Raw genomic sequence first — 26,602 nt, forward strand, 5'->3', positions numbered from 1 at the left:
GATTCCTTATAAATAACATGTTTTACCAAACCAGTGGTATCTCTTCCTATCTAGAAGACTAGAAGGGGGACTAGGCTTATCGTATTAAAATCAGGAATACTACATGTATCTATCTCTCTGCTCATTGACTAGGCATTAGAATCACTCTTCTACATAAAATACCTAGAAAGGATTGACAAAAATGGTCACATAGCTTTAACTTTTATGACTTAGAGGTTTTCAGCCTGTTTAACAGTTCAAAATGCCCAAGCCAGAGCAGATGGCTCTCTTCCATTCTAAGACTGTTTCTACAGCTGCTGAGAAGATACAATTTCTCTGTTTTGAGAGGAATGCAGTGTTTTGAGATCGTAACTAGTACATAGATATTATTAGCCTCCAACTATCCTGCCACATTGAGTAAGCAGTGATGATCCAGAGTAAATTGTGCTCCAAGAATGTAGTAATAATTTGAAAAGACAATATTTAATGGCATTGACATTTTTCCCTTACAGGCTGTTATGTGCATGTAAGAATGCCTACTGTCATGCATTTGAGCAACCTTTTCATGTGTTTACAGTATATTCATCATAATCACGTATTTCTAACCTAATACAGTGTAAAAATAAAAATACTTAGAAAATAATTGCCATTTACCTTCATGAAATTTGCTCCTTTAAAATGAGCATAAAATGATTAAATTATACCCTAACAACTCTATTCAAAGCCAAAAATATCATGGCTTAGAACAAGGTATTAATTAAACAGTCTTCAAAGTTTAAATCATTAGCTTACACTTTTCCTTAACCTGTGAAAAGCTTGTGGCAAAGACAAGTTCTTCATTTATCTGTGCATAGGAACACTTCTAAAAACCAAAGCGTGACGAAGAATTGCTAAGCTTTGTTTTTCAGAACATCTGTTTTAATATTGGAGTGTCCTGGAATGTTGTAGTTCAGTGAAGTTATATAGGGCTTGGCCGCTCTGTGTCCAGTGCTGCATCTTGTTGGAGGGATCCGATGTAAGCCATGAAGCTGTTGTTCTGATGGCCCCAGTCGTAGTAGTCTGGAGAGAAGCTTAAAAAGAAAGCAGAAATTAGTGACTGGCAGGGTGGTTCTGTAAATGCCTGGCTAGTTACTGCGTGCAAGATGCAGTTCCACAGGTGCGCTTCTCACACTGAAGTGGAAAATAAAACCCCAGCCATTCAGGCTGTGACTCCGGGCTGTGGTTTGTTTCTTATCTGGCAAATATTTCATCCCAAGCATTCTTGACTCATTACCTCTTTCCTTATTCTTCTAGTTCACTGAAGACTCTACCCATTCTGCTTTGCTAATCCAGAACGTGGTTGACAAGCTTAGTGTTGTACTGTTAGTGCTTCTACTCCGTGCCAAATCCTATCGCTGCTGTGGACCATCAGCAACAGAGCTAAACCTCCTGTGTCTGCGCACAAGGGGCCTGGATTTGGTCAGCAGCTCTGGCGTAGCGGTTCTACTCTCATGAGTAGCGTGAGGCTAAACAACCCCAGCCCTCTCAGCCTTCCTTCATCGGAGAGGTGCTCCAGCCCTCTGATCATCCTCGAGGCCTCCTCTGGACTTTCTCCAACAGGTCCCTGTCCTTCCTGCGCTGGGGGCCCCAGAGCTGCACACAGCACTCCAAGTTGGACCTCATGAGGGCAGAGCAGAGGGGGACAATCATCTCTCTTGCCCTGCTGGCCATGCTGCTTCTAATGCAGCCCAGGATGCAGTTGGCCTTCTGGGCTGCAAGTGCACGCTGCTGGCTGATGTCGAGCTTTTTGTTCACCAGAACCCCAGGTCCGCAGGGCTGCTCTCAGTGAGTTCTCTCAGTCTGTGCTCCTGTCTGGGGTTGCCCTGACCCAGGTGCAGCACCTTGCACTTGGACACACAAGGACATACCTCTTGCGTCCTTGTAGTCTCTGTGGGGCCCTTGGATCCCTACAGTCATTGAGTGCTGCCACATCAGCTTTCCCCTTTGCTTCCTCACCACCCTTTATCATTTATGCAAAAATTAGAGCTTGACATTCTACATTATTCTTCTGCAGTGTGTGGCTTCCTTCTCCTCCAGCTGTTTCTGCTATAGGAATCCAGCTACTACCTGTTGTATCTTACCTGCCCTGAGCTCCCTGTGGTGCAATATTCCATGCCAGATCGTCATCGCTGTCGTATCTGCGAGGGTTGTCAAAGAAATAAGATCTGGGATTGAAGCCATGACTTGGGACCATTCCTGCATTGGCCTGAGGGAAGGGAAACCTCAGTCAGTATTTGCAACACACAGACTGCTTGGTGCCTCTCTTCCAGAAGTTGTCACTGGAAATTTACCTCCTGGTTTCCAAGATAAAAGAGGTAATTTTCAGTTTGCTGTAGACAATAGAAATATTTTTGCCTTTTTTTTTTTTTTTTTTTTCTCTACAACCATAGTGATAGTCTTGTGGTCTTAACAGTTTTTCCTCTTCCTGCCTTTCAGCTAACAGATATGACCCATTTCTGAAGCCAGCCTCCAGGATGTGTTCAGCCTGTCAGTTGAATTTTCTGTTCCGGATGCTTTATGCTTTTAGCCAGTTGGTTTGAAGTGAGCAGTAGGAAAGCAGCTGAGGAACTGCAGGACACTGAAGAATCTAAAAGAGATTTGGTTTTAGCCCCCATCCCTGTTTGTAACTCTCTTCCTGCCATTCCCTCCCTTGCCTCAGGAACTGATTATGCTGAACCTTGGCACCCTGCTTCATGAAACTGCAGCTGAAAGGCTCCCTGGGACCATCCTCAGCAATTTCAGTATCTACTCAGTGCTGTGAGGACCAAATCCCAAGGAAATGTCCCTTGCTAAAATAGGGAATGGGGTGTACCTGTAACACCTCATTTACAAAGCATTTTGCCTTTATTTCCCTATGAACCAAAATGGAAAGCGCATGAGATTCTAAAGGTCCATATGATTCTGAAAACAGTGCACAGGGACAATCTAGGACCCAGCTGAGCCTCTGACTCATCCACTGCTTGTACCTCCAGGGAACAGGATTCCTTGCACCCATGGCTAAGCCAGGATGATGTCTTCTCCTTGGCCTTCATTAGGAGAGCAGTTTAACCTCCTGCTGTATTTTAGATGTTAAGTATCTTTGGTAGAAATGAACTAAAAATAGGTCAATTTCTGTCATCTCCCTGTTTCCAACATTGCTTTTGCTGAAGCTATGGCAAGGCAGAGGACCGAGCACTGCAGTTAGCCTCTGGCAGCACCAAAGCACAGAGGTGGCTCACGCGAGCCAGGCTGTATTGTCTGGCACTTGGAGCTTTACAATGTACAGTGCTGAAGGCAGGCTGTCTCTACTCAACCTTTTTGTTTCTGAAGTCCTGAATGAAGCATAAAACCAAAGCACAAATGTTCATTGGCAAGCTTCCGTATCACAGATAAAGAACATTTTGGATTTCTGATAAATCAGAGTTGTTAAGATTTTTACTATTTTTAACTAAAAGAAGGTTTGTTTTAATTCAAATCCCATGCTTTCTGAGCAAGTATTTTCTGCCAAGGAGCATTTTCCACTACTTAACTGTTCTAATAGTCTACTGACCATGTTAGACTGAAGTCCTGTGGCCCTTGGTCTCCCTCTTGTGGCATATTTGCATTGGAGTTCAGTCTTGCCTTGCTACACAGCCACCTTGTTTTTTCTGACATTGTTTGCGGTTCTTTCTGTAGTCGCTTTGTAGAAGAGCAGCACCAAAACTAAAACGTTTCATTTCTTCTCTTTGCAGTTACCCTGGCTAACTCCTAAGCAGGAGCTGCTCTGGGATTTTTTCTTTTTTTTTTTCCTTTTTTTTTTTTGATGGACACTGGCTAACAGGCTAACAGGTAGGTTTCTAGCATGAAATAAATATCACAGGCAAACAGTAAGAAGGGTTTTATTTAAGTGGGGGTTTGTTACTTCCTCACTCAGTCTGGCTTTATCATTATCTCTGAAATCTCTGCGTGAGGATAAAAGTCATGGTCTCCTCTAAAAAAAAAAATGCTATGAATTGCTTCTCTTCCGTGTGAACTTACCATTTATGTCTTCCTTGGGGTAACTAGCTGTTGATGGATAGGCCTACAGAGTCAATACCTAGGTAATCCTAGTGCAAGGCTGATATTCTCCATGTACCCGTCAACCGGCATATCCTCCGCTAACCTGGGAATGTTGCCTACTGCTAATGATAGTCCATCTAGTAATTGCCTAGATATTAAGGATACTTAGAGGGGATTACTCTTACAACTCACATCTTATTCTCTGCTCTGCTGAAACAGCAAACAAAGATGTCAGCTAGTGCTTGCTATGGCTATTGGCTTTTGACATGGAAACAATTCAACAGGCACAAAGCTTGAAGAATTCGATTTATTTCATATACGCCATTGAATGGTGTATATGGCGTACGCAATGGTTCGCAGATGGTACGCAATGGCGTACACAATGGTTAGCAGAGAACCATTTTCCTGGCTCTCTATGTAATGAAAGATCCCAGGTTTGAATAACAAGCTGACTTCTTATTCACTGACTCCAGTACGATGCCATATCAACCCAAAAGGAAGATGTCCCTAAATTTAAGATTATTGTTTCTTAAGGTAAATTGCCCAAGAAATAGCCTTTCTTCTTGGTAAATATGATGAGATTTTCTCATGAGAACTTGGCATAACAAAGTGGTAAGCGTGGGTTGCTTTTATTCTGCTGAGGGCACCTTGAAAAAGATAAGTCAAAACATAAAAAAGCAGAAGTTCCTTCAGAAACAGCCCTCCAGACCTGCCAGGACATCACACTACCAAACGTATTAATAGATTGCACTCACCAGATCTTTTGTAGGGTTTCGGACACGGAAGAAATACACCACCAAGGAAGTAGGCAGGAGCTCCCAGATGAAAAGGATCACTCCAAACACTATGTAACCTGCATCTCCCAGCTGACATTTCAGATCTGCCTGTTGAGAAGTCAAAGAGAAAAATGTTCACACACAAAAATTGCAGCTTGCTTAGAAGGTGCAAGAGGCAACATGCCTTCTTATGAAGACCTATACTTAAGTGGCTGAACAACATGGCCAGAAACTATCCAGTAAAGCTGGATTAACCTGGTTAATTATTAAAGGCATACTAAAAATAAATAAATTAAAAAAATCAATATTCTATGTTGCTGGGTACATGATTTCCCTTTCCTTCTACCTCCTCTCCTCCCTCTTTCTCATCCTCCTATCTTCAGGAAAATCAAAGTTCAGTGGATGCTTGGCAGGTTAGGCTCTTAGACTGGGAAGGAAGTGATAAAAGTGACTTAATGGGAAACTAGTTTTCTAGTCCTTTCCCAGCTGGGAATAACACATGAAGGAACACTCAATGCCCAGGTCTTCAAGGACATTGCTGGCAATGTGACCTTTAAAATTCATGCTTGGATCCCTTCAAATCGGTGTGTGTTTTTAGCTTGAATAACCATGCTGTTACTCTAGCGTTAGCTCTGAACTCCTCTCTAGATTTCCTTCCACTGTTCACCATAGTTGCACAGGGCAAATCTTGTCCTTTTGCGTGTTTTGTATAGAAGAAAAAAGGGTAACGTTTCTGACAGGTGAGCTGAGGCAGTGCCACAGTATGGCCTAAAGCATCTCAGTCAGCTCCCTAGTAACAACCGTGGCCTCCAGGTGGGAACTGGACCCAATACTCTGGCCATAGATTTCCAGTCCCTGCAAGGGGTCAGCAGCAGCCACTGCAGACCCCAATGACAGGGAGGTAAAAATTGGATTCAGGAGGTGAATCACAGCCTAGTGCCCTTCCATCTAAAACTTGGGTTCTAATTACACTGAGTGGTACCACCTAGCTGATCTCCTCTTAACCACACAGCAGCAGGGGAGATCAGTGATCCCCTGACAAACCTGCTCAAATAACTCCTAATGAGAACCTCTGGGCAATCTTCCCCTGCTGTTTACCTGCATCTTATTTACAGTTTTATCTGCTGCTCAACAAAAGTACTGATAATGGCTCCACATCTGCTAGGCTAGCCAGGTACTACAAGGTACTTGCATGGCTGGGAACAGTGCTTTTGCTTGGCAGGTGCTTTCTGGGGTGGTGGGGTGACATCATGTGTCTGCGATTTTGGGAGCAAAAAATATTTATTCATGGTCCAGACCCAGGCCTTCCATTTTGCTGAGCCTTGACAGAGCTGGAAAACTACTGGGACCTACCTACGTGCTTCAGAGTAGAGACAGGAGTTGGATGCCCGCATTTCACAAAATTCAAAGAATCACCTGCTTATTTCCTCCAGTGTTTTTACCGCTCCTAGTTTTCAACCTGAATTGTCATTTTAATTGATGTCTCAATTAAAAGTTGAGAAGAATCACAGTCTGAACCTAAAACTGCAGAACGTGGCACGCTACTGACAGAATTATGGTAAATAACTCCACAGCACTAGATGGCAATGGGAGAACTGACACTGACTTCAGAACTTAGCATGTCAGTGGAATCAAGCACTGTTTTTCTCCTCCAACCACAGTACATTCTTTCTAATGAACAAAACACCTGTTTTTTTTTTATTATTATTAAAATGAATTTTTAATAAAATCAAAGTAAATAAATTACATAATATAAAAGGCTAATTAACAGTTTTTCTTTCAGTGCTGTTTTTTCCCTCCTTTCTTTGTATTTCTAGAGCAAAACGATCCTAGTGCATCAAATAAAAGAAAGAAAAGCAATAGAATTTTAATATATTAATGCCTCGTTAGGAAATCAGCCGTCACATGCAGAATGAGTTTTTCTCATTAGCAAATATTTTCATACTTGCCTGATCTGATACGTTGTACCAATCATAATCAAAAGAATTGACTTTCTTGGTTTGGGAAAATGATAAGATGAACAAATTGTAACAGGCTCGTGAGGTATAAAGTAGTATAACAGTCACTCCTATACTTGTCACCTGACACACAGATGAGCCCTGGAAGAGAATTAAACATAGGTTATTATTTATATGGGAAGTTGACAAGAACATCGCTTTGCATGGACTTCAGGGGGTTATCACACTACTTTGCCTAAGGAGATTGACTTTCTCTTTCCTTCTTTGATCAGCACATCCTATACTATGTGTATACCTATATTTTACCAGCACTGTGGTTTCCAGGATGTGGTAGCAATTCCAGGCCCTACCAAGATGGGCTGTGACCAACTCCTACGACTGTTGTACAAGTACTACTTTTACAGCAATGACAGTGCAAGAGAACAACACTTGGTATCAGGTGGAGCATGAGAATTCAGCTTCCAGCTGTGCACTAGCTATCGAGCATCCTGTATCAGATGCTGACTACTAGCATGATGCAACCTTACATCTTTTTACAACTGCTTGCTGTGCACCCATTTCCCCTTCTAAGTACTGAGCAGATCGTAGGAGTCAGCAGTAAAACACAGCCCAGACAGGAACAGAACATCCTGCCTTACCTAAAGTCAACACGGAGGGGACAAAGCGGAAGCACAGCCTACGGGCAGAGTGACCATGGCAGGGTGGGATGGGAGTGGGACACTGGGCACAAGGGGAGGAACGAGACTGCAAGTGTGGAGTCGTGACAGCTCCTAAGCTCTGGAGAAAGAAATGGCCAGAGCAGGGGACAGAGCCTCATCCAGTGCGAGGAACAAGTGTGACGTGACATCCTGGACACGGGATGCAGGGGGCTGAGGGATCAGCACAGGAGTTGTTGCAGCAGCACCAGCTTCCAAGGAAGGAATCAGGGAGCCATGGCTGCAGGGAGCAGTGTGAGACTGACCGGGGAGGCAGCAGATGTACCAAAAGGGGACTCTGAAGGAAGAAACTCGATGTAAATTCTGTGCAGTCAGCGTTGCAATAGTGCTTTTCACAGCCGAAAGAGGAATGCTATAAAGAATCACGCTGCAGGGGAGCAAAACACCTTGCAGCCGTTTGCTTCACTAGCCCTGCCCTCCCTCTCCTGGCAGAGACCCACGCCATGCAAATGGGCTCCTCTCATCTATCTGGGACAGATAAGCCAAGAGGGAAGCTGCTCCTCCTGCCGCAGGACCTCTCACAGCAGTGCAGGAGACAGGCAGGCCTGCACCGTGTCCCCTCCACCCAAACTCTCTGCTTCCAGGTCTGCAGCCCAGGAGCTGAGCTCCGGAGAGCTGTGGCAGGTAGAGCACAGAGATAACACAACCGGCTGCTGAAGTGTCAGGAAATTCACCGAGTTGCCACATCCTGAATCCCTGACCTTCAGGAGACCGCTCGGGCCCTCTGCTGTGCTGGTGGCTGCTGTCCCTGCGGCTCTGCCAGCCAAGCTCTTCGGCCCAGGTCATCCCCGAGGACAGTCAGTAAAAAGGAGCTCAGGGACTTGTCAGAAAAGCGTGCAGGAAACGAGCTTGCGTGTTTTCCCAGCAAAAAACACCGATTCAGAGAACGGTCAGGCTCAGGGGTGTTACAAAATCCCCGGCGCAGTCAATCCCTCTGACTGACTTCCCGCTCAAAACGCTGCGGGAGCCACCGCTGCCGACCAGGCCGAAACCTGCAGCGATGTCGGGGGCGAGCCGGGCGCCTGCTGCTGTGTGGGAATGGGACCCAGGCACCCGGCACGCAGCGATGAAAGCTGTGGCCAGAAGAGCGAGCAGGAAACGCCAGAAAGAGGAAATGTTTGCTGGGCACTTCTCTGTTCTCCTCCTGCATGAGCAGCAACGCTGCCATGGAAACCGAGGGTGAGCGAGCGGTGGAAAGCTGCTGACGGGCACATACCTCATCCCCTTCGGTGGTGGCATTCAAAAACAGAAGAGCAGAATGGGGTCGGCATTTCCCTGTACCAGTTTCCCCATACAGCTGTCGTTCTTAAATATATATATATATATATATTTAATAGCTGAATGTGCTGCAGCTTTAGCAATCTCTACCACCAAGTGCAAAAAAAAGGGGATAGAACTGTCCTGTTTTCACTGCCAGTCAAATACATGTGGTGGCTTGGGGAAGGGAGATCGCAGAGATAGGAGCAGACCCAGAAGGTGTCCCTGTAGAAGAGAGGGGCAGCCCCAGGCTGGTAGTGCCCCAGCACAGGATGCCTCTGGACAGCAGAGAACCGAGTCGGCACCTCACACGTCACGGCGGGGCCGTGCACCTCCCTGGTGCTGCCCGAGCCACGGCTGGAGAACCAGGTCCGACCCTCCGCCACATCACGAGGGTGGATGCAGCATCGCCAACAGTGATTTAACCCGTGGTCGGAAGGAACGTGCAGGCAGAAGGGAGATGCAAATAGAAGGCTATCTACATGCACCCTGGACATTATCTCCAGTGATACCTCTATTGCATCACCGCAAAGAAGGGATTTTTCTTCTTCAGCTAGTTTTTTCAGCACAGCGGTCACAGATTAAACCAGGATGTTTTTTCACCGCTGGCTCCAGCCTTCTGTATCCTGAAGTATGTGCAGTGAAATCCTATTGGAGGTCCCCAGAGGGACTCCCATCTCAGGTCAGCAGAAAAGAGCAAAGCGCTCTTTAATTCTCATTTCCACGTTCAGACTTTGATCGGCCGAGTGTCCTGGCTTTTCCTCTTGCAGCAATGCTGGAGTTTGTTTGCTTTTTGTGAAATAGCTTGAAGTAAAGAAGATCAGGTTCCCAGCAGAAGGAGGAAACGGAACAAAGTAATCTCCCAAAGCCTCTTGTAGGTTAACACGGCTTTGTTACAGAGATTTACGCTTCTGTGATTTGCAGCAGTAGAAAAACTTTTCTTCCTAGTAAAAATAATCCATTGCCCATGCCCTTTGGTCAGCAAATGACAGACTTGAAAGAAACAAAGCAAACTAAGCTGTGTTTTTAAATCTTCCGTTCAGCCACGAACTTTCAGTTGTTGTGCAGATTTGATTAAACAGGAAAAGTGTTCCTTTCACCTGATTAACTAAATGGAGAGATGGATTTTATTATAAGATTTTCTAACTAGCAGCTGGAACTTACATTTTTGGAAGGTTTGTTGTGGTAATGCTCTGTTGGTTAAACCGATCATTTACTTTAAGATGTAACCATGTGCTGTGAATACAAAGCCTGTGTTATTATGTATAGATACAAAACATCTGCACTGATTTTATGGCAAACGCTGCCAGCTTTTATCACATGACGTCACCTGCGAACCCAGCCCTTTGACCAAAACTGTGAACCTAACGAAAATTCTTGAAAGAACATTTTGTAGAGTGACAGGAGATTTTTCCTCCTTCTCCCCACCTGGATGAACTTCTAATGCATTAAGTCTTCTAAAACACATTCTTACTATCTGTAGGACAGTATGAAAATTTATAAAGGGAGATTCATATTCCTTTTTCTGGCTTACATTCAGCACGCTGCTACCTTAAGCATTTAAAATAATCTGTCAATAATTTGACAAGCTGAAGGATCCTAAAGTACAGCCGACCTCTGTGTAGCAGTACTGAAATGAACTGGTCGTCAGGCACGGTTCTGGAGAAAGCCGTACCCAGCTGAAGAACAGCTGTGAGAAACTCCAGCCAGTAGGTCGGTAAACTCTGTCCTAAAGACAGGTATTTTGGGGTCTCTGGTGTTAGCCAAAAGCACCCTTGCTACCACTGGGTATTTAATTAACTTATTGAGCAGGATGGACAACCAAGTGTAAGCTGTGAAGTCTAAGGCCTCTAATTCTTGGGGGAATCTACAGAATTTTGTGCCTTCGCTTCGCACTGCCCACGTCTCTCAGAAGGTACTTTAAAAGGAACTGAAAATGTACCTTACCTTGGACTCCAAGTAAATGTTGGCTAAAGACATCTTGGAAATCTTATACAGGCAGATGGAGAGTGAAACAGCGCACAGCACAAACAACGTGTCATTAATTGCCACCCGGACAGAGACAATGACTTTTCTCTCTGAGTTCTGTGTCCTCACCAATACTGCACATGTTAAATTCACCAAGAGGAAGAGGAGACTTATGAAAAGAGAAGCCAGGTAGAGGGGCAACCTGGGAGAGTGAGGAGAAAACAGTTTTAGCGACATTGTTCAGCAAGTGTCAGTCATGAGATGGAATTTGCACTCCAAGCACTGAAAGCCACACTTGGGCTGCCACGGCTGACAGAGTGAGCAGCCACCCAAGGCAAAATCAAAGTGCTCTAGACTGCTGGAGAGACGAACACAGCTCGTTTCAAACCTTTTTTTTTTTTTTTTTCAGTTATAGAACAAGCAGTAGGTAAAGAATGTCAAGCAACAAAACTTGGAAAAGTGTTTGCAGCAGAAATACAGTGGCACCGCTCTTACACATCATTTAAATACATGTGTACTTTCTTAAGGCATGCACTTCACATACAGCACAAACCCTCTGACTATTTGCTGACAGGAGAAACCTCACAAAAGGTCGAGTTGGTTGGAATGGGAGGTTTTGATCCTGGTTTTACTGCATCATCACTGCCGTGAAAAACATCGCTGCCAGTGTTTGTAGACAGATTTCATATTAAATTAGCGAAGTGTCTAACTGTACGAAAACTCTGTGTTATTGGTTCCCCAGTACCTTTTTCTCTCCCTTTTCCTAAATATCTTGGTTATGGGCAGCCTCTTGAGAGAAATTTAAATGTGCACATTGATTATGGGTTGGCATTTTGCCATCTATGCCAGGCAAAGGCTTTGTTTGCACAACCACCGGAGCAGAGCTGGAACAGGAATGTGTCAGGAGCCTAGCAGCTGGACTGGTTTTCCCCATTTGTTTTTTTCCTACCTACCCAGAAGTGATACCTGCAATGTAAGTATACCGTATACTCAAGGAAGGCTGCTTCGCTTTACTCCTACACACAGCTGCAGAGCTTTTCATTTTTTTAAATAATAATAAAAAAGGAATAAAAAGAAGCATGTTTCCATTTTAAGTGTTTGCTTACTTCATTATCATTGTTGGCCGAGGCAATTTCTGATAAGGTTTATAATCTACAGTCACAGAACATGAGGTTTTGGTCACAGCCCTTCATGCCTGCTGAGAATCTTGAATTTGGCTGATAGCAAACATACAGATTGTCTCTGAAGAATCAAATTTGTATTGTTCAAAACTACTTTTGCCCAATTATGACAATTTTCTTTCACACGTTCATATAACTTTAGGACAGTCCCAACCCAGCCACAAAACACAAGTGTAGCTGGCTTCTTTGCAGAGGGCAGGAAAGGAAGGGGGACACCTTTGAGACCTTTTAGATGTGTAACAGGGAGAGCTGAAAGCATGTAATTCTCTGCTTGTGTTTATGAATCAATGCCCTTCTTCCCAGCTATATCTGGCAGTGAGCAAGTCTGCTGTCTTTTCCTTGCCAGTCATGGAAATTCCCTCTGGGAGGGAAGATTGTGCTCATTCTTAATCTTCCAGAGCAGGGCTCTGTTCTTAGGATACACAAGGGTAGCTCCTTTAAACCTCACAGTCCTTAAGCTTCTCCTCTCTCACATGGCTTCCTTTGGAGGATGCAGCTCCTAGTTGAAGTGGTGGAACCTTTGCAAATTTTATTACTATTTCAAAAGTCTTTGCATTAAGGTTGGGTGTCTTCCTTTCTTTGCCCTCCCACAGCCTTGTTTGCTCCCCCCACCACCCGTATGGTTCCCCCATTGCACTGCAAGTAAAATATAGTTGTGGGTTTGGTGTTGAGGAGGAAAGATATGCCCTTACACCCTGCCTATGTGTGGGACAGTAAGTACATGCAGTCTTTGTGCTCAGCTTAGTCAGAGGGACCTTCTGCTTCGGCGCAGTCTGCAAGCCCCAGATCCTGGCTCACAACCAGCAAGGCTGAGAAGCTTCCAGACCGTGCTCCTCCTTGACAGGTTTTAGCCAAAAAAACAACACCAGCAAAGCACTGTCATGCTCTCATGCCCACACACTCCCATATGTACCCGTGATCTGTCATGGCCAGTCGGTTGTGCAGCTCTTCACATAATGAGCTTCCATCCCCCTTATTAACATGATGTGGCTGGGGAAACGGCTGCCTGTTTTGACAGAAGAAGCATTGTTGCTGAACCTCTGAATAAGCACTGATGGAGATGTAGGCTGTGTGTCTCCAGGCAGTTTTAGGGTCTCTGCAGTTGCAGAAAACATTACAGCCTCACTTAATGGCAGAATTTCAACTACATTTCAACTACATGGGCACCTACAAGGAAAAGAAAAAAATATTTTTTTTTTTTTTTTTTTTTTTTTTTTCCAGAAAAGAGAAAGCTGGACAGGAGAGGTGCTTCCACATTACACCAGCAACTGTTCTAACAGCCTGTTGTGCATAATCCCCAGGCTGAGGCCAGTCCCTTAAGAGGAGCTGTGTGTAATCTGGCTTGGCCAGGGAAGGCACATGTCAGGTTGTTCTCTTTTTTCTGTCAGGCTGGATGCACCTCTGAAAATTTTATTTGAGCTTAACACCAAACTTCAGCTGAATGCAGTGAATTTTGCCTTGTTTATTGAGAAAATCTGTGTGAAACTACTACATTCTGTATGTGGTTTCCTCAGAAACCATACAGCGTCTGAGGCTTGTGTGCAACATGCACACACAGCACAGCAAGCCTCATTCAAACCCAGGGACTGTAAGAACTCCCCAAGCCCAGAGAGATGTGCAGAAGGAGACTATTTAAATATGAAGCTGGGCTAGCACAGGCTTGGCCGTGAGTTCTTTTGCCACAGTGACTAATATCATGAAGTCTGTGCTGAGTAAAGTTTACTTACGATTCCGGCTCTCTGATAGGGTTTCATCAATTTTTCCCTTATCTAATGATTCTGATTTCCAAGACCTATGTCAATATACAGACTGCAGCCCTACCTCTCTGCTGACTTGCCTATGTTGCCCTTATCCATTCCTGCCGTGCTGCAGAAATGACAACATCAGGCAATGTGGTCTGCCACTTCGTAAAAAAATGTGAAAAAATCAAAAAGAAAAGAAGAAAAATCAAATTCAGTAAGTATAAACTTCACCCTTGTATGAAGGCCCAAAAATTATAGCCTGTTATAATTAAGATACAGGACCCCTGCTGCAGGTGTGCATGTATTTACACCCCTTCAGCTGCCCTGTATAAGAAAGGAAATGAGGTCGGCTTCATTTATTAGGCTCTTTTACACAGGCTAACCGCATTCATGCTAATCGTTCTAGATATTAAAACAAGATACTACTGTGGTCCTTTACCAAGAGAGCTGAGTGAGAGGCAAAAGGCTAGACCAGATCCAGAGTGACCTGTGTTAGAAATGCAGTAGGCAAGAGTCAGGGCGGGCATAGATCTGGTGAGAGCAGAGTAATCTGTACATGAGAAACACTGCCCACAATAATGTGGTCACTTCATAGACACTGAACAAATATCAAAAGCTCAGAAGCTCCCTTTGCTTGAAGAGAGAACCTTTCATGCATTTTTTATGAATAAAGCCTTGCCACAGATGCTAGTAACAGACAAGGCTCAAAGTCTCTCTCTCTCTCACCTTTAAAGCCAGCCAGGAACACGTTCACAGAGTTTCCCTATACCAGCAGAACCTACAGCTCAGGTGTTCTGCAAAGCCTTCCTCCTTATTCCTCCTGGCTATGTGTACCACAAGGGACAGGCATGCTCTGTCACTTGCGATGGGGGCTGGCTGGTGTGTGCTGTGTTTGTCTGCCAGCCCATACTCCTGGATTTCCTTCCCACAGAAACCAGAGCCCAAAGGGGGATGAACGTATTTGTATGCCACAGCGTTCACCAGGGAGCATCTGGCTCTTGCCCCTTGAGGTTTGGGACGCAGCCAAGGTATGCGCACAGACCCACTAGCTTGGAAGCATTCCTGGGGCCACCAAAACAGACACAGCCTCTCTGTTCTCATCCTTACTGTTTCTGCATCAGCTGCTCCTTAGCATGGAGTCCCCATCCCTCAGTCAGCCTCCATACCTTGCCTATCTCGTACCCTCGCTGCTCACCAGGCCATGCACTGCTCACCCCAAGATGCTCTCACTGTCCTGCCATTCTGGCAAACACGTCTCTCACATCTCTGTCTCTCATGCACCTGCTCCAGGTGATTGCTGCTCCTGCTGTGTCAAAACCCGGCCAGGTAACACATTGTCCAGGGCAAGGACAATATTAATGTCTGACCTGTTGACAGAGCACCATGTTCTCCTGAACAGTCAGCAAATAAGGGGTCAGACTGCAGTCGCAAATTACTCTGCTTTCCTATCCTGACTTCAAACTGTAAACTTTTGTTTAGAAAGGAGACAACCTCTCTCGCTCTCTCACCCTAACTAAACAACACTGCCCCTGACTGAAGGTTTTAGGCATTGCCATGGTAAACATTAATTTATTGAGCTCTTCCTCAGCTTTCTGGACATTTATGCCTTTCAGGAAGCTTTCAGGGAGCTCCTGACAATCCCTCCTGCTCAAACAAGACCCCAAACAGATCTTACCACCTAAATGCAGAGCTACCACAGCCTCAACTCTATGGAGTTGTGGGAAGCTATCTGTGAGCTCCCAAACACAACATCATGTTGAATCCGTTCACTCTAGCTCCTTCCCTTCACAACACTTCTCTCAGCTTCCCAAAACTTTCGAGTCTTTTATTACCACTGACCTCACTTTTGGGCTGAGAAATAACCAGTCTCACTCTTTCCTATCACAATGCCATCACCCTGCTACCTTTACCAAAGTGCTGGATCTGGATTCACCTAGCATACAAAGCTTTTATTTAAGAACACATAGGCAAAACAAATTTTGTAGACAAATCACCAGGGTCAATGCTTTCTGCTTGTATTTGAAATATTTGCCTTTGAAATATGTGACTGTCTGAAAACGGTGCTTGTGTTGGGAAATGACACAGACTTTGAAAAGTCAAAGGAAGAAGCTGGCCTCAGAATCGTCATCATAAAGACTGGTATTTAAATATGAGTAGCAGAGATATGAGCACCACAAATTATCAGAGATGGAGAGTTTCTCAAAGTACATGGCTACTTTTCTTTACCATAACAAGTATTTGCACGGTTCTTACCTGTATTTCAGTAGCTCTGGGGAATATTTTGATTTAGCCTTGAAAATCACCTGCAAAGCAGAAAAACATTGCGTCAGACCTAGAATACACATGAGTAAAGAAAAACAGCGTGATCCACAGGAATCCTGCCTCACACATCACGTGAAATGCAATGATAGGTTTCTTTACACAATAGATTTGCATTTATGGTTTATCTGAGGCAGGCAAGCTATAAACAAAGTATTAAAACCACTCAGCAAGAGATTATGATGTACTTGTACACAAATTGTATCCACCATTATTTTTACTTATTCTGGCTTGGGAATAAGGTTTTATACCATCTGTTACACAAGAGCCAGTATAATCAAGGAGGTAAGTAATTATCAGGCTCTTACACGTCCCATCAGTACGTCTCTCACACGCACCAGCTCAGGCTGGCTTATGGGGTCAGGTGCTCCATTCACATCAAAAGCTCACCGTAGTACCCTGGCCTGAAATCGGATATTTAAGGTTGTATCTATGTTGCATTGCCAAAAGGATGCCATCAAGAACCGAAGTAATTGTTTTACTTTGAGATTTATTTGGCTTCTACTGACCGTCTGCTCACTAACAGAGCAGTGTGTATTTTTACAGAGAGTGCTCAGGCAAAACAGTTACCTTGCTGAAATAGAAAAGACAAAATACTGACACATTTTCTGCAATGTACGTAGGTGGTATCAGTCATAGGTGTTTAATCACCATCAGGTATTATGTGAAAATAGCATAGCATTAGCATATTTTGTATCTTGTTTATTAAAGGCAAATCTAGGTAAGTATCACTGCTTTTTCATAAGCTAACACGGTTACTAAAGAGAGTTTATAAAACTTTATAAAGGTTCATCTAAGCTCAGCAACCAACACTGAAGCCCACTGGTTGCTAGAATTACCAAAAATCATCACGGATCACAAAAATCATCATGCTGCATGACGTTCTGTGGGCTGCTTCCTAATTGATTCCTTCTCAAGCCACCCTGCCTTATCCATTTAATTTGGTTTTGCATGCCCTTTAGCATAGCTTGCATAATATTTGCTATGATTACCATGCTTTCCCAAGGAAACAGGAATTACACGATCACTAGGTATGTACAGGCCTGTGTCTGGCCTGACAACCTGTTTATCTGTCCCCCCGCTAATCTCAAAATACTCTGGTCAGAGAGCTGACAGCAAAATAAGCGTCAAAGACACGATCCTTCTATCACCCTCCTGAAAATCAATGACCCAACAGAAGTAAGGGACCCTCTAAGCGGATCTGATGCATATCTGATGTATAACCTCTGTGAGGAGAATCCTGCCTAATGACCCCCCACATCACCCGGTATGAGAGGCTGCGTAGCAAAGCACCATAAGCAGTGCCCCAGTTATGGAAGCAGCCTCAGCCACAGCTCAAAGTCAAGCATGAGACACAGATCTGGAGAAAATCAGGCTTTGCTTGTTCCAGCGCTCCTGGAACAACTTGTCATTTAACTGCTATTCACCACAAGCAGCTGCCTTGACTTGGAAATTATTTTTATGACACATCAGTCTGCTTAGGACTAGCTGAACCAGCAGAGAGGACTGAGCCATTCACTAGGCCTTCAAAAAAAAAAAAACAGCTGAGAATAAAACTGAAACGCTTGGGGAGGGAAACCTCTAAAAATATTCTGCAACCACTGACACTGTTTTCAAGTCGTTAACATCTCTGGCAGTATCCCTTATAGAAGATTTTGGGGATTCATTCTCTAAATTCCTAGATCGTCAATTCTCACAGGAATTCAGGAGCAAGTTTTATGTTGTTTTATTTATCTGCTACCTAGAGGAGAGGTATAAGAGGCTTGTGAATGTTCTGTGTTCCTGTGGTGCACAAAGAGGAGCTGACAGTCTTTTGGAGAAGAGTTGGGGTTCAAAATCCTTTCTGTGTGCTTTTTGTACAAGGGACATTACCTACCCTGTTTATTCTGGAGAACACCATGGGCAAGTGGGGAGGGAGCAGATTCCTGAGCTCACTGAAATTAAACAAGTAAAACTTGTCTCTCACCTGTGCTGAATAGCACTTACTCACCCATGCTGTACCGTTAATTTTGACAGGAGGAGCACTGAACAGAGGTGTTCAGAGCCTGTGCAAAGAACTGCACGAGACAGTTCCCGGTGGGCAATGAGTTGTGCTGGGTCCACAAAGCGTGGCAAGTTCAAAAGTTCCTGAATGCCATCTCCTGTGCTTCCCCAGAAAGGATCCATCCGCCCCTATAATGTCACAGAGCGCTACTTTCACGTCAAGCAGCCCAAGGCTGTCCTACTCAGCAAAGGCTCCATGGCTAACTTATCAAAAACCAAGCGTGACATCTCCAGGTGTGAGCCTGCTGGAACAGCTGTGTTGTTGTGATCCTGCATTGGGCAGAGCTGTCCCAGCCGGCAAATGCTTCTGGATTCTATCGGAGCAAAATGACCATTAAGAAAGAAAACTGATACCAAACAGAAAATGGATGCTACATAAAATGAAAGCTTTAGTACAAGCACGGGCATTTGTACAAAGTACTAAGCAGAAACACAGGCGGCCATGTTCTGCCACCTTTGCTTACACTGATGGTGCCTTATTTCCTGAGAAGCTTAGCTGGAAGCAGGATGACTGTCACAGAATAAAGGGCAGTGCAGTGGCAGTAAGGATGTCTGAAGCTGATCTCAATATACCTTCGATGTGTGGGTGCAGCTCTTTGCGTTTAGCACTCATTTAACTCGAGCACCCTGGAAGAAAAGACTGGTTGCCCAATGGCCCCTCCCCGCAACAGCGTTGAGAAAGCTTCCAGTCAGTATCTGAGTCATCTTAGCAACTCTTCCAGCAAACCAGAGCAAACCAGGCTTTTCATATGAACAGATTAAGCAGCAAGTGGAAGGCAGACTTTTAAAAAGAGGCTTTTCAGAGAACCCCAGGATGAACAAGAACCAGGAAAACTCAGTGCAATTCCTTCATGATTTTCCAATGTCCAAAGGGCTTTTTTCCTTCTTATTTTTTCCCCTTCTTCTTTTTTTTTTCTTTTCTTTCTTTTTTTTTTTTTTAAATACCTTGTTTTGACTCTTTCTTTTTTGTTGAAGGATTGGAAACCTCAAATGAGATTCTCACACTCCCTCCTCTACTCCCCTGAGGTATATAAAGGGCAGCAGTACAAAAGGACTCCAAAAAAACCCTTAATACAGCCAGGGAAAATTCCTCTGTTGCAACAAGTGATGTAAACAGCTGACCTTAAAGGCATTCTACCAGCCCCCAGCAGCAGAGCTGGGGATGGCACAGGAGTCCCTCAGCAGCTTGGCTTCAGGGAGCCCTGTGGAGCTGCTGGGCAGGCAGACAGGGCCAGGCTGCTGAAACTTCAGGGGGTTCCAGCTATGGGTAATGAAAGCAACATCAGGAACCGCTCTGGGCCTGTACGTATCAATGAAACAGGTGTCAACACCAAGTTACATGCTCCCAGAACAAAAGAAAAACGAAAATAAAATCTCACTGGAGCAATTCTCAGCTCACGCTGATTTAGCTGAGCTGATGTGAACACTGGCCGAAAGCTCCAGCATACCTTCAGGTCTGGCTGATCAATTCACTTTTCCAGGAGCCTCAGCTCACCACAAAGCCTCAGGTATGTGCTAAGTGCTTGCATATGTCTCAAGCCGGCCCTCTGCAGAGGAATGAAGTTCAGCTTTATTTACCAGTCCTCATTTCAAAGAATTATACGTGGTGCACAGTGTGTTCTTTTCCTTCCCAGACTTTTTCACCGCTGCCCCTCTGTCACACTCTGCAAACTTCTTTGCACCCTGAAAATAGGCCACAGCCTCATGCAGGCCCAGAGCCCCACACCATCAGCGTGTACGCCTTTTCTCTGCCGTGTATTTTCCAGCCCCAGTCCCATCTTGCTTTTTCTCTCCTTCTCCCATGTTCGTTCTTTCATGTTAAATGTTCCTACATTTGGATCAGATCCCCCCCAGTATGCCAAGTTCTCCCTCTACGCCCTAAACTCTACGTGCTTGTAAAGCCTACAGACAGGAGCAACAAGACCCCCTGCCACAGTCAGCTTCAGGTGAGCTGGCAGAAACAAGGGACGGGGACCAAGGTGGGGCTGGCAGCCACAGCAAGCTCTCATCTGCTCTTTCCTGTCCAATTATCTTCCAAACCAAGCGATGCCGTTCTTCATGTCAGATGCTGAGAGCCAGCCAGTCCGCAGTTTCAATTTGTCTCCTATGGATCCAAAGGGTAATGTTTTAAGCCAAACGCATTTGCTGATGCTTCACCATCTCTAGCTGGACTCTTTTGTAGCTCTATGTACATCCGAAGCATGCTGCAAATAGCAAGCTTTATAAAATATGGTATATTAATATTTATTAAAAAATAAATGTTTCTCCTCAATAAAAAGCCCTCTCTGTTCTCTCACTGGTGGTATCACTGTTAAAATCCTGTCCAGAGTAATTAGAGCATAAGAAGCCCTCTTAATTTCCTTCACAGATAACACATACCCCAGTTCCACTGAGATACACGCAGCCTCTCCAACAGCCTCATACAGATTTTACCCCACCCTGCCAGGCACTTCCAGCATGGCCTGCTCCTCTCTGAACTGCCTTACTCTGCACAATTTCTCCTCATTTGAAAGTCCCTGATGTTATCAGCCCTGCCTGGGAGGCAGGGTAAGCTCCTCAATCCGAGTGCCAGAGAAAAGGGAAGATGGTTACGGAGGAGGAAGGAGAGGTGAATCCAGCTACCAGCCCTCCTCCAGCTATACAGCCCCACAGTTCTTCAACTCAGCACCACCTTCTCTAGGTCCTGGAGAAGTTCCCAACCTAATGGTTAAACCCGCAGCCCACCAAGTGGCTCACTGTGCCTGGCCACAGAAGAGGACTGGGATTTCCAGCATCACCGATGGCTCACAGTCTTTGGCCTCGACCTTGTTTTTTAAGTCTGTAACCCTCCATGCTAGTCTGCCTCCTTCGTCTGTATCCTGCTCCCCAGGAAAATGTAAAGCCTGAAACAGAACAAAGGGAAGAGAGCCCTTCTCTGCCCACCTCCATACCAAAAAAAGACAACTTGTTATTTTATTTCCCAGAGCCTCTTTAAACTTCTGCCCACGGCACTGACTGTAAAGCCTGAGGACTCATCTCAGTCTCCTCCTGTCAGGGGCAGGGAAGAATGGGAGCTTTGGCTAGGCAGGACGTAAATAAAAGACTGCTCGAGTCCTGGGATCCTCGCTGTCTGAATTCAGCTGAAGTGGAAAATATGTTATTTGCCCATCTGCAGCCTTTGCTTTATTAAGCAGCCAAAATACACCCGTGGGAGGTGCAGGTGTGAGGGAAATGTATCTGTGGGCTTTTCGGTCTCTGCAGGTGGAAATGCACACTTCGGCTCTATCTGACGGATGGATCTCATCTTCATTTGAGATTTATTTAATCATTTCTAAGGAGACAGAGGGTTATCCTGAGAGGGTAGTTAACATTATTTTTCTCCTTTAGAAGACAGGAGAACAAATACAGAGTTTATAAACTAATAAATGTTAAGAAAGTTATGTTTCTCATTAGAAAATCACATGTGTTTGCTGCAGTATGTGATTTCTGAGAGAAGGTAATATTACACAAGCCTTTTCTACAGCACCATTTTTATTCTGCCATCAAGACCATGGCGAAGGACCCTGAACTTGGCTCTCAACCCAAAGAATAACTCTCAACTCTCAGGAGTTGTTCTGAGTCAAAACTATTTTGATTGGAGCTTTTCTTTTGGCTACAGGTCCCCTGGTTTAGCAACCTGCCCAGTGCATTAGCTTCCCCCCTGCATCTGCTGATGGTGATGCCCAAGGCTGGGAATAACCCCTGCTGTGCTGACGCCATCTCGGCTTATTTGTCTTCCTACATGTAAGAAGCAGTCCAAATTTGTGTCCTCATTGCTTTGGGATACCTATTAAAAAGAGAATAGTTGTGGCTAACTTTCTGTCAAGTTCAAAGGTGCTTATTATTCTAAAAAATGCCCTCAGGCACTTGCCAAATGAGTTTCTCCATTGGGCCAGGAGCATTTGCAATCTTTTTGGAATCACTTTTTCTTCTCACCTCTGCGTCTAGAAGTTTTCTTAGCAGTGCCACATCTAGAAATGCTGGGTGCTGGGCAGCAGGTAAACACCTGCAAAGTCCGGAGACCCATGAGGTCTCTCAGTCCCCATGCCACATGTAGAACACTTTTTTCTTGAAGCTAAGCATCAGTTAAATAGCATGGTTTTCATGCAACAAGACACAGCTGCAGACTTTTCTTCCTTTCCTTCTAGAGAAAAAAGGGTAAGTGTTGCTTCTGAACAGGTCTGTGAAGTTATAAGGTATTACTGAAAACAAAATTCTCTCTCCCCACCCCTTTCACACTAGTTCTTGCTTGCCTACTGTGGAAAGCTAGATGCACATTAAACATATAGTCTTCAGAAGATGCTGAATTTCAAGCCAAACCACCTTTTAATGTTTAGAAATAGAGAATTAATAACAGTGAATTAAAAATATGTGCAATGATTCTGTATCCTACATTGTATTTGTACAGTGGCTGTGCTTATATTTCTTAAGGCTTTGTTTTGGCTAGAGAGATATTTGAGATAAGATTTCAATGGGAGCAACCAGCTCTAAAGCAAACAACACTGCTAATAATGTGCCAGTCTACAGTGGCTCACAATCTTTAAAGATTATGACACATAGCACAAACTCTGAAAGTCAAAGCAAATAATGTTCCCTAAGCCTCACAACAGCTCTTTAAGACAGGTAACTATTAGGTTCTTTTATACGGGGGCTCAGAGGAAGATTGTGAGGACTCACGGTGACACAGCAGAAATGGTGTCAAAGGCAGAACCAATAGCCTTAGCATTTTGTGTGTTTCCAAGTAGTGTCTCATACTTCCTTAATAATATCAAGCAGCAGTGCCGAAAATAAGTTAAAAGGACATATCCGTGCATTCCGTGTGCTCCCTTTTCACTTCTTCCATGACAAGAGGAATCAGTTGCTCACGGCAATCAGCCACGCGGAGCTGGCACCCAAATGCACGGAGTGCAGCCCGCTGTGTGTGCTCTGGGCTCCCTTCAGCCTCGGCTGCTCTTGGGTGAGAGCCACGGCGCTGCATGCACTCTGCCTCCAGACCTCCACTGCAGCCCTACCTGCGTGTCTGAGGGAAGAATCTCACTCAGGGCTATGGTGACAGACTGCGTGATGATGGACGTTTGCCCCTGGGGAGCTGCACTGTTCTCAAATGCCGTGAGATAAAGCATAGGTCATTACATGCCTGAGACAGATTTGAGCAGCATGTAGATGAAAGGTTCCTGTAATCCTTTAATGCATCTCAAGTCCTGGGGAGCGGAGTGGGTGAGTTACAGGCATTTCAGCCACTGAACCCAGCAAAGCAAACCTAAGCACACAACTATGTACGTGGTTCTAAGTATGTAATACCCTCTGCAACTCAAGTGATCCTCTTACCGCTTTCATGCTCCCAATCCCCATTTTTTCAGCTCTGGGAGAGCAGCCCTCCCAGGCAGCCTGATCTCTACAGCCTGGCTGTTCAGAACTCGCAGGCCTGTATCCCCTGTAAGCACTGCAGGCACTACAGAAGCATCCAAACCCAGGCACTCAGGTGGTCCCACGAGGGGCACACAGCAACACGCAGAACATCCTGAGCACTGCCTGGGGGTGCCCCAGGGCTGACTGGTGCTCCCCTGGCCAAGCCACACCTGCACTGGGAAAGCTGCCTTTGACAAGGGTCAGCTGAGGGCAGGCTGGGCTTCCTGCTCCAGGCACTGCAGTGGGATTGAGGAGATACTGAACCCAGCCCCTACCCTCCTGCGAGCTGCTTGTGAGATCTCAGGCAAGCCCAGCAGCCTTTCTGTGCCTCAGCATGCCAACATCCCGTCCTGCAGCCCAGTGACCAGATACCCAAGCTCACCATAAATACTTCCAAGCAAATCTAACTGCAGCAACACGGAGCTCTGCGCACCCTACTTCACCTGGCTTCTTAGCTGTCTGTAGCACAGATATATTCTCAAGGCCCCTTACTGATACAGATAAACTGTTCCCTTCACTCCACTACATGTCTAATTCACCTTTACATCATGGTGTCCTTGAAACAGTGTGCGTACCTCTGTACAGCAACCAGCACTTACCGGGGCCCAGGCTCACTGCTATTTTTAATACAGAGCATTATAAGAATGTGAATCTGCAACGGGACTCGATCTACACGTTCAGTTGTTGATACACAGAACAGAAATCTCACTGAGAAATATTTTAGTCAAGTTATAAAAAAACGGGGGGGGGGGGGGGGGGGCTGCCTGCAAAATTACAATTCTGGTAGCACACAGAGATCGAGGTCTGCAAAGCCAGGAGGCTTCTGAGGTTTAATAACAGCAATAAGAACAACAATAAAGAATAATAACAGAACGGCATTTTGGTTATCCAGCCTTCAAACTCTCCTATACGTTTTTTTCCTACCTTTAAATCAAATGACACCTATTTAATGGACAGTAGATATATTATTTGCCGTTCCTGAAATGATCACTTTAGGCTCCCGTCTCACTGCAAACTGATCACTTGCATAGAGATCAAAAGTTAAAATTCCCAGCTAAATAACTTGAAATTTGCTTTTTGCCTTGCCAAAGTGCATTAGGAAATTACATCTTTCGCACGAATCTTACAAAACAATGCTTTATCATTCTGTCAGATTTAATCAACCAAGTATCAGTTGCTTACCTGTGTGAAGTAAAGATTCATCAGGGTCAGGGTGAAAAACTGGAGGCAGACTGGGAAGCAATAGAGAAGCCAGAAGATGAAGGGGCTGAGAGAATTTGCTGTGACAAAGTCTTTGAAGTAAAATGAAAAGAGCACAGTCCTAAGAGAGGCCCAAAACAAGCACAGAAACAGAAAGACAGTCTGGTAGCTGAACCTCTTGTGCCTGTAGTGCAGGACCAGCCAGAGCTGAACGTAGATGAACACAAAAAGAAGTGAATAAAAAACAGTATATACAATGGTCAGGCCCAACTTCACATACGGAGGGACAGCTGGCGTCAGGGTCGGCGGAAGGGTGTCATTTTTCAGTGGGTCCCACTCAGGGGCCTCCATTTGATATCTGGAATCGTCAGAATTATTTATTAAGTTTGGCTGCCGCTGTTGCCTCCTCCTCCTTCTCCTTTCATCTTCCTACAGCATAGGAATCAAGAAAATGAAAGAAAACAAGCTGCACTTCCTCTTTGGCAGCTCACTGTGGGCTGGTAGCACATGATCACAATTCAGAATGATTCATTAGGACTGCCTTTGTCAGCAATTGGCAGGGAACAGCTCAGAAAGCTGCCCTTTGCTGGTGTCTGTGCACGAATCTCTACCATCCTTAGGAAAGAAAGAAATGCACTTAAAGGGTTTATTGCTGATTTATTTTCCTACAGAAAATAATCTGGATTTTAAATTATTTAAGTAATGTTCTATTTTCTGTAAGAAGCAGGTACTGAGCATTTTCCCAGTGACAGCCACATGCTATCTTTGCAGGATTTTTTGCCTTGTTTCCCATTTAACAAGTACTTTATTTAGCTGCATTTTATCAGGAATAATTTTAAGCACCTAACCTCCTCACGAAATTCAAACTACTGGAATAACCTGTAACAGTTCAGCTCTGCATTGCAGAAACCTTTGTGTTTATAGCAAAATGCAAAATTTGCACAGCATGTCTAACACATCTAATATCTTACTTTTCTTCTAACAAAAGACTTTTAATTAGAATGGGGAAAAAAGCACATAAGGCTTCCAAATACGTTGTGTACAGGAACAAATAAAACCCCCTAAATACCCAAATGCACCAGAGCATACATGCAGCTACAGGTTCTTTTCTTCTTGGTTGTTGTCTATTTGTGCCATCGCTGTGGCAACAGCTGACCAGACACGCCTTCTCCCAGGCGTGCAGATGTGCCCTTGGGATTAAGTCTATAAATTAATAGGTGCTATTGCAGCCTGCTGGGCTTGACTCATGGGGTGAGAAGCGAGAACTGAAACTTAGTGGTTTAGATCTTTGCAGCATGGTGGAAATGCTTAACGTATCTCTAGGTCATGTATAGCGTCATTGACAAGTGAATAACAAGTTTTCATGAGAGATAACCATACAGCAGCAGGAGCGCTGCCATGTGCTGTTCTGTTCTATCATTTAGAGTAAGCTGACTACAAGAACTGCTTTGGTACCTGGAACAATCCCCGGGGAGGGATCCCTGAACCAGGGAGAGATCCCTGGTTAAAAAAAAGATTTCTTCAGTGAAAGAGTCCATGTAGGAAAGGCTAACACCATGTTCAGGACAGGGTAGGGAGATGCTGGTACTGGCACAGAGTACTAACTAAAGTAATTATTTAAATTATTAAATGCCTCGCCATAACAGGGGTTCAAAACTACTATTTTGTTGAAAAAGGCAATTATTATAATTGTGCTTATTAATATAAATACAATGTATATAAGCTTGGATAATGCCTTCAAAAGATTTTTAAGTGAAGCCCATCCTGCCCTAAAAATACCTCCAAAATACCCACACTGGCCACTTAAAACTATGCCCCAAAAATCCATACTTAGGTACTAAAATATAAGTGGTTTGATTTTAGAGGTGCCAAGCAAAGTCAGCTCCCATTGACTGGGAAGAGATCTGTGGGTTCTCACTGTTTCTGTATCTCAGGTCACTTCTCCTAAGGTGCCTGGACATGACATTAAGAACCCTACTG

General features: G+C 44.6%; 1 protein-coding gene across 1 annotated transcript; it reads right to left on the minus strand.

Moving 5' to 3' along the window:
• Positions 1-185: 185 nt before the first annotated feature.
• Positions 186-25,102, minus strand: GPR137B (G protein-coupled receptor 137B). Its single transcript, XM_035322107.1, has 7 exons — positions 24,605-25,102; positions 15,887-15,936; positions 10,690-10,912; positions 6,761-6,910; positions 4,791-4,919; positions 2,100-2,224; positions 186-1,049 (listed from the first exon to the last, which is right to left on the minus strand). The coding sequence occupies exons 1-7, from the start codon at positions 24,971-24,973 to the stop codon at positions 938-940; spliced, it is 1,158 nt and encodes a 385-aa protein (XP_035177998.1). The 5' UTR covers positions 24,974-25,102; the 3' UTR covers positions 186-937.
• Positions 25,103-26,602: the final 1,500 nt, after the last annotated feature.

This window comes from Oxyura jamaicensis, chromosome 3 (genome assembly GCF_011077185.1).
Source record: "Oxyura jamaicensis isolate SHBP4307 breed ruddy duck chromosome 3, BPBGC_Ojam_1.0, whole genome shotgun sequence".
Taxonomy (NCBI): Eukaryota; Metazoa; Chordata; class Aves; order Anseriformes; family Anatidae; genus Oxyura; species Oxyura jamaicensis.